General features: G+C 40.7%; 1 protein-coding gene across 1 annotated transcript in view; it reads right to left on the bottom strand.

The window, feature by feature from the left end:
• Positions 1-16,196, bottom strand: part of LOC121180648 (protein Dok-7-like) — a 58,684-nt gene extending 42,488 nt beyond the window's left edge. The window contains exons 1-6 of the mRNA XM_041036239.1: positions 16,126-16,196; positions 15,962-16,007; positions 15,003-15,091; positions 14,161-14,311; positions 10,935-11,135; positions 2,806-2,925 (exon numbers count right to left, since the gene is read on the bottom strand). Coding sequence (XP_040892173.1) covers positions 2,806-2,925; positions 10,935-11,135; positions 14,161-14,311; positions 15,003-15,091; positions 15,962-16,007; positions 16,126-16,179 — 661 coding nt within the window. The 5' untranslated portion in view covers positions 16,180-16,196. The remainder of the gene's footprint in view (positions 1-2,805; positions 2,926-10,934; positions 11,136-14,160; positions 14,312-15,002; positions 15,092-15,961; positions 16,008-16,125) is intronic.
• Positions 16,197-20,444: the final 4,248 nt, after the last annotated feature.

The following is a 20,444-nucleotide window of genomic DNA, read 5'->3' as shown; positions in this document are numbered from 1 at the left end:
TATTGTTACTACTATATAAATACATACACAGCATTGTAATATAAGATGGTTGAGATGGAGTGCGTAATGGTACTCATGGAGTTTTTGACAATTTGTGGTGCTACAGAGCAACATTTCTATGAGTTGGCACCTGTTTTGTCTGTCTTGTGCATTAACACAAAGACGGAAAGGCACATGCACGTTCCTGTCTTTGGTTTGACATGCATCAGCAAAAGGTGGGGGACAAGAAGAGCACTACATGTAAACATGGATGTGAACAATACAGGTTAAAAAAGAAATTTGCTTTATAGATGTTTTATGTGGAAGAAAATGTTTTCAGTGTGTTTGTTGTATGTCAAGAATACACATAATGTGTTTTGGTGAGAAATACTGACTGTAAACAGAAACTTCATTTGTTTATACAAAAACCCCACAGGGCAAATTTCTAATTAAGGCGTGGAGTTTTTGACCTCTATTAGCGCTATGGAGCTGTTATGGAGATATTTATTTATCACATCACATCACTCATTTGCGTCCTTGATGCACAAGAAGGCACACGAGTGACGCAATACACATTCCTGCCAATGGTTCCTCTATTACTATTTCTCTGATCAAGGCTTTAATGCACTAAGAAACAGCAATGTGCCAACAAAGGCACAAATGGATTTAAATTCAACAGGACACTGTTAAGTTCAGGGCTAAATCTAGTTCTGTTCCACACCTACACACACAGAGAGTTAGAGGTAACGAGCAAACCATCAAATGTGTTGAAGAAAACAGTGGCGTGCTGTCAGGCTAAGCAAGGCAAGCGGTGGTTAATCAGTTAAAGCAAAAAATGGTTAAAGCTAAAAAACTTAGGAGATATCGCTTAAGTGGAAGTGACATCTCTCCTTACATCTCAGGAGAGTGTACTGTCCCATAAAGAATGTGATATTGCCTGTTTGCATTCATCTTGTATTTTACTGCCTCTTGTGGCCACAGTAGGGTCTTGTCTCTGGAAACTAGGTTGATCGTTGCATTTATAATTTCTGTCATTTTTGTAGCTGTGTTCGATTGACAGAGGCTGGAGCTTGTCAAGAAGGGGGGGCGGGGGTGACATTTTTTGGATGATCGCTCATTGTGGATAATCCTACGATCTTTGGCTAGCTACAGATAGTCAAGCAGCCCTTGACTCAAATTCCTGCCCAGATGCACATGGAAACTGTACTTGTGCATTAGAAAATTACTTCAACCGTCTTTTCTTGCTAAGATTTAAGAGGCAACACAGGCTAGTAAACAAGAAAATTACACTGTAATTCATCAACTCAAGTCAGTATAAACTGTCTGACTGCTTTTTATTTATCATATTAATGTCTTTTCCTCTCTGTTAATCACAGTGTCGGGTTCTCTGTGCAAAATCTGAAGTGAGTTTGAGAAGTTTGAAACAGCATATTGAGGCAGGTAAATACAGGATTTATTCATAAATACAGGACTTTGTCACTCGAGTATGTCATTGTCAGTCAATGGTAAAAATTTTGAACATCACCACAGAAGTGATTGTTTTAGATAAGATATGTTAAGATATGTTTACTGTCAGTTCAGAGGAATAATCCTAATCCTTATTCAGCAAGAAAGGAGTGCAGGAAGGTGAGGATGTCCAGGCAGAGAGCAGCAAGAGGCAGGAGAGAGTCTTTCAACACAAGAAAGACAGGCAGCATAAAATCATGAGACAGGACAGGCCCTGAATTTAAGAGAGATTTGCTACTTCTACTGACATGAAAAGGTTTTAGGTTTCAGACTGGTCCATTTTTCTTGCTGGTGTAGTAAACAGCTGAACAGCAGACTGTTTTTTGGGGTTAGAGGTAATTAGTTCTTTGGCTCTGCTTGCCTATCTGAAAAGTCACCACATGCCAGTGGAAGAAAACAAGCTTTTAAGATGATTTGGAGACCTACTGCAGCACAGAAGTCCCTGACAAGCAAGAAATAAATAATGTTACAGAAACTTGAGTTGACAGGGAAGTCGAAATCTATCAGTATGATGGAAATGGATGGAAAAACTAGATCCAGGTCAAAAAGAGTCAGACACTATTGTACCTTTAAATGATAACCGATTCTGAAAAAGCTAAGTGCAGTTCAGCAGTGGCAGTAACTAATGGCTGAAATGGTGTAGTGAATGTCTCTTCATACAGTCAGCTGTTGGAGTATTTTTAAAAATGTAAAAGCTGGAGGAAGTTGTAGATGTTTTTTCCATGTTGGCATCCATCTTTATCTTTACCAATTTTATTTAAGCGCACAACATGTCCAAAACCAAATAGCATAACGCAGTATGAGGACATTCCTATAGTAGAGTGTGCTCGTCTCTGTGCCCGTTCAAAGGTATTATAGAGGTGTCACATCCTTGGCATGTGTCCTGTACAACTTTCCAACTGTCACTAATCCCTCTGTCTATACATTTGCACTCTCAGAAATGCCTGTGAAATTAGCAGTGCGTTACAATAGTACACGAGTCACACACAAAGGCACGATCCCTTAACCCTAACGGTGACCCCTGGGACTTCAAGCATGTGCTGTTTCCGTTAGCATGGCACCTGACACAGATGCTAAACATGCACACTAAACAGGCAGTAAACCTTTATAATGGAAGTCACAGAGTCACATACCAACAGAACTGATCATTTTAGCTCAGAACAACATGTGTCTTTTTCCAAACATGGTACTTACATCCAGGGTAAAATTTCCAACAAACACTGTACATTTCTCCATGTAGTTTTTGGTCATTTTTAATTGAAGTTGTTGATGAATCAGTTAAATGTATGTGTGTGTTTATGCAAGTATGTGTGTGTTCACCTGGCAGGGAAGGTTGCAGGCCATGTGGGGCCCTGCTAGGGTTGATGCCCCTGACAATGCAGTCAAACAGGAAACTGATCTGCTCTCCCTCTGAACAGGACAGGAAGAAAACACCAGCCCCTGGAAGACAGATGAGGAGAGACAAATGATGGATGACTCAGAAAAGATGATGAGATGAAAATGAAAGTTGAGATAAATTTAGAAATGAAAAAATAGCATGGATCAGTTAGAATTAGAATTAAAACTAAGTAAACAATAATGTCAGATGGTAGAGATATGAAAACTCTGTAGTGAATGGTGAACTATAGAGTAAAAGCAATTTTTTGAGTAAGGCCAAACAATATTTGGTGAGGTTCAGAAGGCCACTATAAAGGCAAGGCTGCTCTTTCAGCCAGCAACAACCTTTTCTTCTAAAGGTTACATAAAATGTCTATCAATTCATCTCCCTCTCTGCTGTCGAGCCCACACGGAGGTAGGAGTCAGTGAAAACGCAAGACAAGCAAAAAAGAAAAGGAAAAAATCATGAAACATCAAAATCTCACATCATGAAGATATTGAAAAGACAGCCACAAAGCAAGCCCTTACTCAGGGGTTTGGCTGAAAAAGAAAAAAGAAAAAAAAAGTCTTTGTTCTTATGGAACAGAGTTTGCTGCTAATAAAAGAGCAAAACAGCTGAGGAGGTGGAGCAGGAAACTGAAATATTGAAAATATTTCTTGGAATAATAGCATATGGGTCAATCTTGAGTGATGTCAGTAAGCAAAGTTTTGTTGTTGCTTTTTTAAAAAAAAAAAAAAGAGCTGATTGTTATACTTGAGTACTGAAAATGTGCCAGGCATTTAAAAGTCAATATGTTTGTATTTTAAGGACAATTTCCAGAGGTCAACACAAAAACACATGATGCTTTGGTAAATGTCAGTGAATTTTAGATCTGTTCCAGGTATCAAACTGGAACTGTTAACATTTTATTTACCAAACTTTACTACTTACTTAACATTTTACTTGCTTTTCTTACTTTTATGACATGTCCATCCATCCAAAAATGTACTTTCAGATCATTATTTAGCTCTTTCTGCCTAATAATTGAGTTTCTGGCTTGAATCATCACTGAGCATTAAATGTACTGGAATGTTCTCCAGCTGGCTATGAGAACCGGGAAAGTGAACTAAAACCAGAAAACCAAAACAACAGGCTGAAAGATGCTAAAACAGTTCAGTAGAGTTGATAATTCTCTGTGGGTTCATCACACCCCTTCCACACTATACAGTCACTCGATCTATTATTAACACAAAACATTGATTTATAGCGTGTTTGAAGTCTACAGGATATGACTTTGAGCATCACTTTGAGATGAATGATCAAAGCTGTTTGTTTACATTACACGCATTGTCAGGTATAACTCCTTCATAAATCCTACGCTTTGCTAAGAAATGCTCGCGTTCAGTTTGCCAACATTTCTGTTAGAATGCAGAGAAGTGAAATCAGGGCCGATGCCCTTTCCACTTTCCTTTTTATCTGCTGTGAACAAACATGATCAGAGGCCCTGGGAGGCTTTTTCACTTCACAAACAATGCCGGAACATTTTTTAAGATTTTATGGAGCAATGGCATCATTACCATAACAAAACAGACATATTTAGCGTTAAAAAAAAAAACCTAAAATATTAGGTTCTGTTGGAATGAAATGGGCTGTATTTCTCGATTTTCTCACACAGCACCTTTTGGCAATCATACTCGCTTTATTTATTTATTTATTTTTGTTGTGAACATCAATGGGGCCTTGTTGGACCTGGTCCTTATTTATTTCTCACAAATATGAAGGGTTCAGCTGAAAAGAAAGAGACAGATCTTATTTTCTTATCATAACCATTGAAGCAGCGATGTACTGAATATACAAAGAAGCAGCTTTTCTTTCTGCTTTCTTTCTGCTTTCTGACTGCTTGGGACCAATGCTCACCTTATTAGTTAACACAGGAAACTGCCATCTAGATGAATAAAATGCTGCACAACATAACATGTAGTGATGAAATAAAAAGCATACCATAAAAACATCCTCACATGTGCATCAGCACAGTACTGTTCTATGATATGAGGTGTGTAAGCGTGTGTTTTTATGCCCACGGTGGGACGTGGAAAGATTGCTGACATAGCATGCCAGTTTTAAATTGCTTTTATCTAGATCACAAGGCTTGACAGCCATCCAAACTCTGCAGAGGATCATTTATTACTGTCTGCATGTGTGCACTGTGTACGTGTGTGTTTGCTTGTGCATGTGTTTGTGTGCTACAGGGTCAACGAGAACACGTGTGGACCTGATAAGCCAGAAAATATCCGTCCAGCTAAGACGCAGGCTCTGCTCCAAACATCATCGATTACAGAACACGGTGGCCTCATTATCACATCGAATGGAAGCTGAAGTACTAATATCGCTCTATACTGACTCACACTGCTGTAGAGTGTGTGTGTGTGTGTGTGACTGCACAACCAAAGGCACACGTCCAGCAGACATCCACGTTGGCTCCAGCTCATCTGATTACTGCCCACTATCCCATAAGGACCAGTTGGTTATCTGTCAGGGTGTATGTGTCGGTGTGTGTGTGTTTTTGAGTGTATCCATGGCAGTAAAAAGGCTTGCCATGTCACTGTGGTGTACATCTTCAACTCTGCAGCCAGAAAGCGTATTGTCCGAGGCACAGCTGACTCTCAAAGTGCAGCTGCAGCAGAGAGCACTGCAGCAGTCAAGGGTAAAATATTTTTATACAGCAGCATTAGATGACCGAGGGGCCAGCTTACTGATTTGCTCGAGCAAAAAGTCCTCAAGGGAAATTAGGGGAGCTGAGAGAGTGAAGGATTTATTTTATAAGACATTGGTTCAAAGTACTACAGTTATAATTATTCTGCACCATTTGCACATCTTTGCACTGATCATGGCCTGATAGTCTGCTGTACACACGCTCCGTCACTTTCTACTTTTCAAGTTAACACACAAGTGTTATTAAACTGCTTGTACTCTGTAAAACCAACAGATCTGTATGTGTATGTATTCTGATCTTTATCTTATCTGACCCTTCTCAGACAGAGATTCACAATCACATGTTCATCTGAATAAAAGACAAATAATTTGAGCTGAATTGATTACTGATAAACCAATTAGCAACAATTTTTTATGATTTTTACTGATGAGCGTCCGGGTTTTTGATGTCTGTTGGTCAAAGAAAGCAAGTTATCTGTCAACTTGGGCTCTAGGAAATTGTGATGAGCATTTTTATGACATTTTCTTTTATTAACTGATAACAAAAATTAACATTGTTGAAGTCCTAATGGGGATTTAAAGTATTATACTGGAGAATTAGTGTCCATTTTGTGCTGTTTTTGATGAGCTAAATGAAGGCGGCTAACGATAAAATTGTATTGAGGCTGGAACTTTAGAAACTGCTTGAACAAACCCAGTCGTCATTACAGACATATGCAGGCGCTCAGCTGACCACCGAAGGCCACGACAGCCTTGAATTAGTGCATTTAATCAGCAGCGTCTCTTGCCAAAACAAACCTTTTTCTTCCCCTCACAACAAGCATTTTTTGTCATAGCAGGAAAAACGCTGGTGGAACTAAGAGCATCATTTGCTGAGTTCACGTGTCCCAGACAAAGAGCCAGCACACACAATACAGGGTCCTGAAAATTTCTGCTAGGCTATATGAAAATGTTAGCTGAGAAAAAATGGCCCTTTACAAAAAGACTGACAGGACTAGAAGCAAAAATACTGAGGAAAAGTTTAAATGCTTGACTGAATTTCACTGTGGAAGTGTTTTTGTTGTTGGTTTCTGTAGCAGCAGTGCTACCAGCAAACAGCACCACAACGGGCTGGTGATTGAGACGACAGGGTGCTGTCCTCATGAAAAACAGAAAAAGAAAATCAGAGCCTGTGAATAATGAATAAGGAGCCTGTGTGTGATTGGAAGTGTAATGATAAACAGTATGAAGTATTTGCAGTGATTTTTGGTAATGTCTGAAACAAATAAGCACAGAAGTTGGTTTGTAAATGCCCAAAAATCCAGTCTGCCATGGGTGAAACCAGACAACACTCCAAAACATTACTGCTGAGTGTTGTCATGTGTCACATGTATTCACCAAATACAAATAAACATGTAAAAATGTAAACTAACCCTCTGCTTCACCCTCCACTCATGCAAGGAATGTCACTTGTCGATTTGACTCTCACATCTCTCTCTTTCTGTCACTCTCTGTTTCAGCAGCCATGCCAAGAAGGCCTCTCTCTGCTGCCCCTGTGGCTGCTGGGTAATATGTACATGAGATGAGGGAGAAGACCATGATTGGCAGGGGTCGCCATCAGGCACTTTTTGATTGGCTGAGTGACCACTACAGGGAGAGGCTGGTATTTATAGATGTTGCTCATCAGAACACTGAAATCAGAGCCTCTGGATCTCATGGTTATTCCTGTCAGAGCCATGAATCTGCTTGTGTGCGTGCGCATGCGCACACACACACACACACACACACACACACACACACACACACACACACACACACACACACACGCGCACGCACGCACGCACGCACGCACACACACACACACACTCAGACAGATGTCACATCAGAGCATATCAGAGCTCCAAAACATTCTACTAACACTGGAACATCTCTAAAACAAAATATGCAAAGAACTGTTCTCGCTTTACAGTCCTGTTAAACACTTTTCTTGCAGTCCATATGTCTGCCACACACACACACACACACCTCCCCACTCCAAAACATAAACTGCCTCTCATTCTTCACATTCATGTCCACATTCAGAGGATACCTAAACCCTGGCAACCCCACACACACACACACACACACACACACACACACACACACACACACACACACACACACACACACACACACACACACACACACACACACACACACACACACAGAGACATACAGGCGTGCAGTGGGAATGGATTAATACATATCAAATAATTTATTACCTGGCTAAAGTTACTCTACAAACACCTACAATAAATCACATATTTTTATCTGTTAGTGTTAAATGGCAGATATATTAACTTGTGAGCGTTACAGAGAAATGAAAATGATCTAAGGGAGACACATGGAAAAGTGGAATTTAGATGATTGCTGCGGTGAAGTTACTGGACCCATGAGGTCTGAGTTGGTCAGACTTTACAGTTCACCCTCAGTTACTCTCAAACTGAACATCAGTCTCTGATGATTGAATGTATTCCTTTGAGTCCTTTAACCTGCATCTTCAGATCTACATCAGTCAGTCAGTCAGTTTCCTTAGAACAGTTCCTAGAGAACTGGCATGATTCAGTTTTAATGTACATGCGCATATGAAATGAGTCAAATTAAGCTAATAATTTCTTTTCTTTCTTTTCTTTTTTCTTTGTCTGTGTGGTTATTAAATGTCCCATCTTCAATGACGTACAAACCAGACAACTTAATAAATATACAGTATTTGTGTTTTCTGTAAGAGGAAGAACAAATACAATCAGAGAGTTAAATCAGACAGGGTGATCTGTGCTTACCTACCACTAACTTGGTTGCTGGTCAGTGGAGTCACTGTGGGACCTTGGTAAGGATGCTCTTGAGACGGATTTCTTCACTGAACTTTACTGCAAACTTTATGCTCTGTGCATGTTAATACTTTCAGACAGGAAATATAGTTGTCTGTTCTTGTGTTTTTAAAGTCATAGAAAATAAAGGACATAAATTAATATGAATTACATGTGAACTATTATATACAACACTGTAAGCATATTCCACATAATATACTAGCATTGTGTATATAATTTCCACATATAACTAGTATCACTAGTATATACAGAATATACTATATTCCTTAATTCTCTTACATGGTCCTAGCAAACAACAAGGTCAACAATATAACTTCTAAGAATGTCATTCAAAATCTCTTATGTATTTATATGAATATACAAAACACATGGCTCCACTGGGCAGTGCAAACCTGCTTGCTTCGTATGCAATGAATGGCACACTCAAGCAGCACCTCCTTACAAGCACCCTCTAAGTGTGTAAGAACAAACTCCATTTCACTCCATAACACCAATGACAGCATTGCTACACATGGCATGAATATAGTGGCTGCTGGCCAATCCATCAGCATATACACAGAGTACAAGCAGAGCTAACGTGGCTAACTAAATCTGAATGAATTACACATCCTACATGTAGCAACTTAGATTCATGTCTGCAAAGAGAAAAGTACTTCTCAGTGGACACACACAAGCTCTCACTGTCCAAACCATGCAGCTGTAACTGAATTTTACTCAACTACAGACAAAAGATTTAAACAAAGGAATAAATATCTGAGCAACACACAACTGAGGCAGAAATACATGAAAGGATGTGAAATCTTCTTTACACAGAGGTTCAATTTGGAAGTAGCAGCTGAGGAAACAATCATGCAGCTGAACTACTACACTCTGAGTTTAAATTTGCTCTCACTGAAAACTGGGACACCACCTCCTATTGAAGGAAAATAGATAAAACACATCAATCTTATAATGAGGAGTAGTTAAGCTCTCGATTCCGGCATCTCTATCTTTGCTCTGAAGGAATACACAGGACCATGACCTGGTGATAAATGAGGATTTACTTATGGCTAAATGTCTATAAGCAACTGAATAAATGAAGCATTTAAAATGAACATAATAGTGAAATGAAGTGTGGGGCACACCGGGGCACAATTTACTTCTCTAGGTCTTAAAATTAAGGATTCAAAGCACTCTTATCACAGACAGCAGAAGTAAAGTTTAGCCTAATTTTGCAGGGTCGTCTCGAAGCTGGCCTCCCTCCAAAGTAGTTTGGTGCTGACTTCACTCGCAGCTCCCCAACAAGGGGACACTCCCTGGGACACAGTGGTGGCCAAGCAATGAGGGAAGCGGCTGGTAGCAGGGCTGATCAGCTGATGGCCTCACTCCAGCACATAGAGCAGATTTTAAGGCTGAGTAGTTCTTGAAAGCAGACGGAAGTTGGCTGATGATGCAGCCTCTGCTGGCTTTGTGGTCAGTTGCGGCTGTAATTGTACAGGCTCTACCACACTCACCTTCCATTCTCCTTCATGGATTAAATTTCAGTCCATTGAGTAAAACATTGGTCAATGTTTCCCGAGCACTTTATCTTATCTGTTCCTTTCTTTGCGAATCACAGCCAAGATGCCCCCAAAAAGGTCGTAAAGAGAGTTTGTGTCTCTTGTTAATTTTGTTGTGACAAACATCTGAGCCTTCTGGGTTGCAGAGACAGGGTTCTACATCTGTTCAATGTGGATTCTGGCATTTTCATTGAGGGAGGTGAGAAGGGCATTTGGAAAGTCCAGAGCGTGTCTTAATACAAGAACAGACAGTCCTCACTACAAGTCCATTTATTTACTATTCTGGAGCTTTTGATCGTATCACATCTTCCATCATGATTCTTGAAGATCATGTAATATGTGACTGAAAGCACCAGAATAGCAACTGGAGCAGAGAGATTAACTTTTCAACTGCTGCTTCTAAGTTGAGTTTTGAACCTGCAGCTTTTAAGCCAACAAGGGGAACTAGAAGTCCTTAAAGTGCTTAGAAAAAAATGAGCATTTGAAGATCTACAATTTCATGATAAATGGGCAAACATCATCTGCTTATGAAGATCATGTACCATGATCAAAAGCTGTGGAACATCTAATAAATTGACTTTTTTTCCCCATCTTAAAATTATTTTCCCAGTAGTTGAGGATTTCCTTTAAGGTATAAAATTCTATTTATACTGGAAACAAGCAGCTAAAATCTGATTGTTTACTGAGTAACAAGTACAGCAGTAAATGTAAACACATGTATAGAGAACAACAGTGGAAGCTGGAGAGATTTGAGTACCACTGCTTATGCAAAATGCAACATGTTTGTTTCCTCCCTGATTTCTTCCTGTCTGCTGAATACTGAGAACATATGAAGAAGCTCTTTGATTCTGACAGACTGACATTAAAATATGACGTTAACCGCCGAAGCTGTGGTGGAAGTGATCTTACATAATTTAGCTTCAGGCAGTCGACCAAAGAACAAGACATCTATACCACCACCAACCAAAACAAAATCTAAGTCCATCAGTTACTTACAGTATCCACAGCGAGTCCCCCCCTCGAACACAAAGCCATGTGGCACAGCACCATATCGACGCAACGCTGACAACTTCCAGTGGCCAATGACGACAGGAGGGAGACCTCTGGTGAGGACCAATAGGTTGTTGCACAGATGGAGGTAGGCGGGGCCACTTTCCAGCTTAGTACCCGGTTCGACATTGACACTGAACCTGTGGACTGAGGGAGAGACAGACAGAGACAGAGAGAGAGAGAGAGCGAGAGAGGGATGAAAAGGTGTGAAGTGTGTGTGTTTCACATACTTAGTCTTAATGACTTTAAGACAATTGAAGTATCATTCATCATAAAAACATTAGCACATCAGTCACACAACAAATGAGGTGGAACATGAAAATAAACCATCAGACACACAGAGGCACATGAACATGCATGCACAGTGTAAGTGATGGCTGTGGTAATGATGATTAAGCAGTTCTATAAGCTCTGCCGGCTGCAATTTGTCACCGCTTAGTTAGAGCAGATGGCTGTTATTCAGTGCCAAGGTCTGTCTCACCCTCTCATACATGTACATATATATAAATGTATATATACTGTACAGTGTCATATGTAGTGTATGTACATGAATATACAGTATGTGCCCATAACACATAAGAGGGGCCAAGTTAACAATAATCATCACCATCTTTATTTTTTAACTAAAAGTAAGTAACAAGATTAACATGAATTAGGAATTATTAGTGAAAGAATATGAGAATTTATATAGTCAGTAATTCCATAAAAATGGGTCTTATAAAGTAACTTTATGGGATCAACTAACTTTGATTCACTTCAGCCTGTGGAGCAGACTGAAGGGCTCTAGGTGCAGTTTGGCTCGCAGGGAGCTCAACAGTCAAATATGCTGCTAAGGGCTACATCATGCATTGTTATGGTTTCCTGATCTCTAGCAAGTGTTAGATCTCATCAAATATAATGAAAAACCAATATCAAAGACTGCCTTGGAGGGAGGAAATAAGTATGCTTTGAAAAATGTTAACAGCTATGTAAAGTATATGCAATTTGTGAGGAGGGAAAATTGAAACGATTTCTACATTTGGGCAAAGAAGCCAAACAGTAGCACTGTAGACAAACGACAGGCGTGAAATAGACTTTTGTTGGGTAAAGAGCAGTAATCTACAAAAAGAAATGGAAATAAATAAAACAGATTGACTTTTCCTCAGTCAGCTAACAGCAGTAGAGGACACATTTAAAACTATTTTCTGCTGCAGAAACCATAACTACAAAACTCTTGTTTCAATAGTTCAGCTGGAACTTGGAAATTGGATCCTTAACAGAGGGTTTTGCATTGGAATATAAAATATCCAGTGTGCTGTGGATTGCTTTTAAACAGTCAGCAAAAAAAAAAAAAAAAAGAGTTATTGTTATTAAACTGGGAAACACTGAACAACATGATATCTTAATATCAAGCAAACCGCAGTTTGTGAGTGGAGATAAAATTGTGCGACTTTCACATAGCGAGGAAGGAACAGAATGTGTTTGTGGATGATATGATTAAGGGATCAAATGGAGCCTCGAAAATATCCCGCAGGTGATATTTTGGGATTAGGAGGAAAAATCACCTGCTCAGAAAAATGTTTGTACTGACAGTTACTGTCTAGGGCTGCACAAAAAATATCCACAGCAGCTCACAGCCTGGCTGTGAAGTGCTGTTAGAAATCAGACTGAAGTTATTTAAATATGATATTAAAATTCATGATGGCTGAGAGAACATTTCTCGGTAAGACTTGTTAAAAAGTTGGGACAAAGTTTTTAAAAAAAGTAAAAAGTTATTTGTGATGGGTCTGAGTTTAAATTTTTAAGTGAACCACCGCACACTCATGATTGAAAGTCAGCATTTTTGACAACAGATAAAATGCTTGTGTTTAATATTTCTTTGAGCTATTTGGTTGGAACTGTATCAAGAGAGAGGGTGGAGGAGTTTGTATGAAAGATTGTATCATCTCCTACACAAGTTACTGGAGTAACAGGCCCCTGAAAATAGGTGGACTTCATAAACTGGTCTTCCAAACTGTGCAGGACGGGTCTCTAAGGAACAGAGGGTGGGGCAACAGAAACCAAATGTTATACTAAAAAGGCCCTTGGATTGTATTATTTCTTAAATATCTTGCTTCAGAGTCTTGGAAATCAACACACTACACTCAGAATAATATTCAGTAAACCCCATAACATGTGTAAGGGCAACTGAGTTCAACCATATAAAATGGGATTTAGTTTCCTTTGGCACGTCTCATGTGTGGACCTTATAGACCCTTCTCATTTTCCCCTCAGCTAACCAGTTTCCACCGAAAAGAACGAGAAGACATAGAAGGAACAGATGAACGACAGATTGTATCTGGGTGTGTAATTCCACCTGTCATGTCTCTGATCCCAACTAATAAGTGAGCACCACTAGCTTATCCTTAACCTTTACAAGTGATAGTGGACTGAGCCGCATGCTGCTTCACATTCTGTCATAACTTGAGCCAATCAAATTACAATGTATTTAGAATATTTTCCATGCAGGCAAAGTAATCATATTTTTACTCCACTATAGCAAAATCATATACACTAATCACAGGTGAAGGAGCAGTAATTTGTTGATCAGTACGACTGAGTGAAATACGCTGCGTTTTGCACTTAGAACCAAGGAAGTGAGTCGAGGGCACCTGGGCTTGATTGTAGATCTTGAAGAAGGAGCCACATGAGGCCAAAGCCAGCTCCGTGAGTTTAAATATCTGAGACTCCCCACCAGTCTGAAGAGGCCTCTTAAACGAGATGCCTTAGAGTCAACTCTTCTTGGATAACCACGACCTGAAGAGACCTGAGAATCTTCACAGGCGTCCGATCACAATCTCCATCCTATTCACATTTTTAACTGCTCAGTGTTGTAAACAAAGCCAGGTGAGAACTCAAAAGCTCCAACTACAGACCTTTCAAGAATTGATTTGCCGATATTTCAAATATTAAATCCGATTCAATCATTCCTGCTTCTTTTGGTGCATAATGAAAAAGACACAGACTAATCTGATAAAATTATAATCAAATTCAAATTAAATTTAATTAAATTTTAAGATTACATTTTTGATGTGTGCCATCGAACTGCAGCTTATTGAACCAGCTTTCCCCTTCAGCACATTAATATTTCATACATCACATCCTGGAACAACTACTTAGCTCTGTAACATCCACACAAGACCAAACCACTGACCTTCTCCCAGGCTGTAGCGTACGCGGGCATCCCAGGCCAGCAGAGCGTCTCGGCTGTTGAAGCCCAGGACCAGCGTGTGAGCCAGGCAGAGGATGGAGAGAGTGTAGGATACCCCGTCATACCCGGGCCCTGGCTCTACACCACAGATCCCCTGAAGGCAAAGACAAAATTGTATTTTAGAAAAACACCCATCTCGTCCCCCTGGATCAAAAGAGTTCCATCTCTGCTGATTGAGGTCAGGTGGATCTGACCAAATTCAATTCTGATGTCAGGTGTGGATACTTTTCCAGCCACAAGAAGTGACAAAATGAAACTGACAGACAATAGCACAAAGGTGTTTCGAATGTCACAGAGTGAGCTCTCTGTCCAAAGAAAGCTGGACTCATTAACGTTTCAGCAGATCTTGTGACTCCCCATTTCGTTTGGTCTGATGCAGTTTATGGAGATTTTCTTCTTTGATATTTCGGCATTTTTTTCTTTTGTTCCCTTGCAGTTTTTTTTTAAATAACGCTCTTGCATTCAGACCTGTCTTCGTCGTTTCACTTTGCACAACAAAGTGCTGGTTGCAAGTCCTACTTTTATACTTTAGCTGACAAATTTTGCTACTTGGTATTCAGCCTAATATGACCCACCTTAAGTCCTTACCCATGTGGCATTCACAGTATTTGGTCTACCCCCTGTACACTTGACAGCCGTCTCATGACAGCGGCAGAAAGCTTGAGGTTTGCCATGTGATGCAACACCACCACAGAGCTGTAAAAAAAAAAACCTGCCACCGGTGCAGTTCACCTGCTCTTGAGATCAGAAGCAGTGAGCCTTTGGTCTGGTGCGGCTGAACGTACCTCCAGTGTTACATTGAGCCTCTCCTTGTGGCCCCTGCCCTTCTCCTTCCCCTTCTTCTTCTCCTTATACACTAGCAGAGACAGACAGTCTGCGACAGACACAGGACAGACATGAGTGATGAGCTTTAAAAACTGACAGGCTTAAAAGTCAGTTTTGTGATTAACAGCAGAATGCGAAGACACAACAGTGTCACTTTTGTGTAATCCCACTGTGTGCCTGTCAGTGTTTATGGCACAGCTGTCATAACAAACCCTAAAACAATGAACTGATCCGCTGGCACAGCTGATGATGAAAGTCAAGCCACAAATACACACAGTAGAGTAGCCTACATTATTCCCACCACTCTCGCCAGTTTTTTCAAGGACACAGCAGAAGCCCACAGCTTGAGCCATGTGTTTACGTATGCTGAGTCTGTCCTCACAGCCTCACAGCATCTCAAGTGAAACTCTGTTCAGACTTTATGACATTCAGGTTTTTTACTTTGCCAAACTTTGAAAGACGAGCCTCTGTTAGACTATGGCAATGTCACAGTTTACATTTTTGGTTGGAAGGCTTTCAAATAACTAACCTTAAATCCAAACGGCAGTAAAAAACCCCTCAGGATTAAATATCCAGACTCTTAATTTGAAGGGCACAGGTAACACTCCTGTTTTGTCTGACCTCTTTAAAAGTGATTTTTTTTTGGCCTCTTCTGTAAATTTAATTGATCAGTTCAGCAGATGTGTTGCATAACGTCCGCTCGTGTTGACGCGGATGTGTTGCGTTATGCGTCCACGTGGCGCGCAGCCAATACTTTAATTGACAACTTCTGATTAGTTTAATTGCGGAAAATGAGATGAGATTAGAGCTGAGCGGCACAGATGAATGAACGGATCCGGGAGCCGCTGTGAAAATATGTTTTAAAAAAAAAAGACAAGAAATAATTAAGAGCTGTTTATAAAAATAGTTTGCCACATACCTGCGACCGGAGAGGGCTTACGAAGCACGACCCACCGAGTCTTCCACTGTGGAGAAGTTAAGTTAAGAAACAATAAATGACAAAGTATATTCCTCTGGTTGGCCTGGGAGTACGGAAACACGTTTCAAAGCGTAAAATGAGAGGGAGAAACTGCTGGAATTAACCTTTTTCCCATCTCTAAACTTGATTTGTCCCTCTGCGACAACTGTATCCGTCATCTTCTGTCATGGTTCCGAGCAGCTGTGTGTGCATGAGTGCATGCAAGTGTGTGTGTCTAGCCGCCTCCCCCTGTCCATAGAGAGTGTAAGGGGGTCACTATTCAAAATAGCCTTTTACTGCCGGGGCCCCGCCGGCAGACAGAACTCTCTCTGCCCGACAATCAGACCACCGAGGCGGGGAGAGACACCAGCCTCCCCCCCGCGGGGCCCTGCCAAGTTAGTACAGTTGTCACCCCGCGTCAAGTTAATGTTTACAATGGAGCTAATTCGATTAAAAGAGCATACCTCGCGTACCTTTCACTTAACTCATGAGGCTGGCGCTCAGCCGGGTGTTAGACAGGGATTCATGTTGCCTTAATGCCGATCAGCGGAGCCTCAGCTCTGTCTGTGGAAATCCAAATTTCCACAAATTAGCTCCAAATCCGCAGCAATACATAAATGATTATACAAGATTGTTATTCAAGAAAATACTTTATTATATAAACATGAATATTCATACGTCCATGTGTCCACTGAATGAGCCAATCCTGAGGGTGAAAGAGGAATGAAGCGGTCCTGCTGTTTTTTGACTGGGTTCTGAGTGATTGTGGTCTCACAGCAACAAGGTTGAGTGTTAATATACAATAAATTCTCCTGCTGCCTCTATTGGCCAGGGCTTGACTCAGAATTGGAGGTTTTTTGGGGGGTGGTATTACCTTCAAATCCTCTCTAAGTTCAGGGCTGTAAACTGTTTTCCTGGAATTACAGGTGAATTTCATTAACTAGCTGGTAGGATTAAGTGCATGGTGGAAAAACAAAGAGAGTTTTTGCTTCACTGTTGTCTTAAAAATGACAGCTGAGAGTTTCTTAGGCTTCTCTTTTCTAAATATTGACATTAAATTGTAATTCTTATAGACATATTAAATAGCTTATGAAAAAAGCAGAACTTTAACAACCTTTAATACTGTGACAGTCTTCATTATTTAGTTTTAATTTCAACCTTTTTAAAGGGGCAGTCCACAGATTTTACACACAAAGATCAGTTCACAGTTGGATAATGTCTTCTGTGGATCTGAGAAGTTTTGTTGGAGCTGGAGCTTGAGATATACTCAGGACTGAAAGTCAGAATATTTCAGCTCCTGCTACTTTGAGTTTTCCAGTTCAATGTCGCCCAAATTTATGGAAGTGCAATAAAATTTCTGGGGTAAATTACTGATTTGAAATATGGAACCAGAGGTGTTACACATTTTCTCCTTCATGGGGACAACAGGTAGTGATGGAGACATTTGACAGGTTCCTGCCAGAGAAGTGTGATGCTGTGTCACAGTTCCACACTCAATATTTGTTGTATACGTACTATATACTAACTGTTGTAGATAATGTTTTTGCAGTTAGCAAACAAGAAATAAACATATTTTAGGATGAAAAACCTGAGCTGATAGATGTCAAACTGTGACTTTAAAAAGCCACTGTCAATCGAACTGGACAAAAATAGACCTCAAAGATTTCATCGTTTATGTTTGTTTGTTTGTTTGTTTTGTTCTCTGAGGTGTATTTGCAGCTGTTTTATCACCAAACATAATTTGCTTACTTTTTTTTTTTGCTCCTCCAGCTCCTTTGTGTACTGCGGTTTGTGCATAATTTAAAAACCAAGGACTTCTTAGTTTGCATACTTTGATGAGCATCACATTACCAATACAAACACACACCGAGCGGCTGAAGGAGACAGATCCTGTGACTCAAATGACTCTGTTACATTATGTGCAAATTGAAATGTATTGAGTATTTTAACGTTGCAGTTGGTCAAGCTAATTTAATTTTTTTTTTTATATGAAATCGGGACACAGCATTTGATTAATCTCAGCCTGCCATCTTCACATAGCAGCCCTCAGTCGGGGGTCTGGGAGCAGCTGCACAGTTGTTGACACTGGGCCCTTTGCCTCAGCTTTAAACCTAGACAAGGTTTCAGCTGCTGCAGAGACCATCAGTGTGGTCAGAGTCACAGAGATCACATCAGCAGCCCAGACGGTCTGTGAGTCAGCTAAAGGTTCTGGCTCCTCAAACAAACGTTGCTTTCAATTTACTCCGGTCTATCTGCCCTTTGCCCTCGCTCTGCTCCAACTGTCTCTTGGCTTTGACCATGGAGGGCAAGTCTGAAGTCTGGTACACCGCCGACCTCATCCTGCTGCCACGGTAACGCAGCTCCAAGGCCACGCCCTCCCACTTCCTGTCCAGCTCTGAGCCCTGAGAGCCCCGGAGGTCTCGGGATCCTCTGTGGGTTTCCCTGGTGTCTTCTGAGTCAGAGTTGGCCCCAATGTTATCCAAATCCAAGGCTCGTTTTGGGGTTACGTGTTTGGAGCGGGATGAAGGTGACTTAGATTTGCGACGTGAGTGAAGAGGAGGCCGTGGTGGAGGAGGAGGAGGAGGAGGAGGAGAAAGAGAGGGAGGGACAGGGTTGGAAGATGTTGTTCTTCTGCTGGGCATTTTGAAACCTCCTCCTCCTCTTTCCCTCCCTCTCCATCTGTCTCTGTCTTTACCTGTGGATGAAGAGGCTGCTTTTAAAACACAGACGACAAAAGAGACAGACTGAGGAGACAAAAGAAATAGAAAAACACTCACCGGCACTGCAAGCAATTGACATGCGAGGAGCACTCACAGAAAACACAAAACAGAAGCAAAATGTTCTGCACTTCTTAGCAAAAAAAGTAAAAAATCTGTGGTGCGGTGAGAGACAGTCAGAAACACACAGACTGTGAACTACAACCAGAACATATCTTCATCCCCTCAAATGTTTTTGTGTGTGTGAAGAAGAGGTGAGAAATTAAGAAGAAAATTCACATTCTGTCAAATTCAGTAAAATATCACACTCTGACAGCCATGGCCAGCCTGTAGCCAACTGTTCCTAACACCACAGACACACACACACACACAGAGCTGGGAGGCAGCAGGAGACTAAGTGGATGTGACAGATATTCCCATGGCTCTTGGCTATGACATCATGGGAAAGAGGGCTAGATGGTGCTCAGTGTGTGTGTGTCTGTGTGTGAAAAGAGACTGTGACTCCATCTTGATGCAGACTGCTGCCATCTACTGGCTTAGAGGGAAAAAAAGACTGTTCTGTTCATCTGTGATCACTGTCTTGTTCACACAGATATGTGATATTTATGTGACTTTAAACCTGCTGCTGAATCTGTTATTGTCTCACAGAATTTATTTTTTATTTCTTTGTGAATCTCCACCATCAGGCTAAGATATGACTAAACACCTGTGTATTTAACATTTAGTGTTAATTAGCAAATGTTAACAGGCTAACACCCTAAACTAACATAGTGAACCTGTTAACTTTGGAATTGGGAGCATGCCGATATTAGCATTTAGCTTACAGCACCATTGTACCTAAGTACAACCTCTAGTGTAGCTGCTGGTATGGCTGTAGACTCATCTAAATGAACAAGAATACACTGTTACTGGCTCTACAGTATAGTACAGGGATGTCCGCTGAGCCTCTGGCCTCAAGCAGAGAAAGGGAGCGGACTAAAGAAAAAAAAGGTCTGGTACGCTCGCTTCTTTCTAACTCCACACCCCCAGATTTTTTTCATTCTGATAAGTTTTCAAGTAACATCACTTGAGGTAAGTCATCAGACTTCACACAGCTCCCACTGGAGTACTCCCCAAGACCTGAAGAAGTTCTCCTTTAAAGGCTTTACACACCCTACACCAACACTGGTGTTTCACTTACTTCCTGATTTTTTAAACGTACTGAAGCAAACATAAGTACATGAAAAAGTTCAATACTCAAATCAGTAATTAGAGTACTTTCAGTTAGTTTTATCCAGTAGATCTCTGGACATAATACAGTACAGTCAAGTGAAATGTGTTTTTCCTCTCTTTTGCCACACACTCCCTCTCTGCCTCTGTCCACCATTTTACTTTCTCTTCTCACCAGCAGATGGAGCCATTTGAGATGACAAGCATTGTGTTGATGCCCTAGGAGGCAATTATTTTGTTGGCTGGTGGAAATGGGCAATGGTCCCAACAAGAGCCAGTGAACTGAAACACAGAGCCAAAACTGTATTCGTATAACAGCTTCTGTGAGCAAGGTTTTCCCAGGCAATCACAGCAACCATTAGACAACTCACTGGGTCCTAGAACATGAAGACAAGAATCACACCCAGAGACTGGTTTTCTTTGAAAAGATATCAGGAAGATTTTACAAAACTATGTTGAACCCAATGAGTAAAGCTCTTTAATGATCCTCAGCTGATACATTAATAATACTGTGGAGA

This window comes from Toxotes jaculatrix, chromosome 4, assembly GCF_017976425.1.
Source record: "Toxotes jaculatrix isolate fToxJac2 chromosome 4, fToxJac2.pri, whole genome shotgun sequence".
NCBI lineage: Eukaryota > Metazoa > Chordata > Actinopteri > Toxotidae > Toxotes > Toxotes jaculatrix.
The sequence above is the reverse complement of the archived record's forward strand: the minus strand, read 5'-3'. Positions and strand labels throughout refer to the sequence as shown.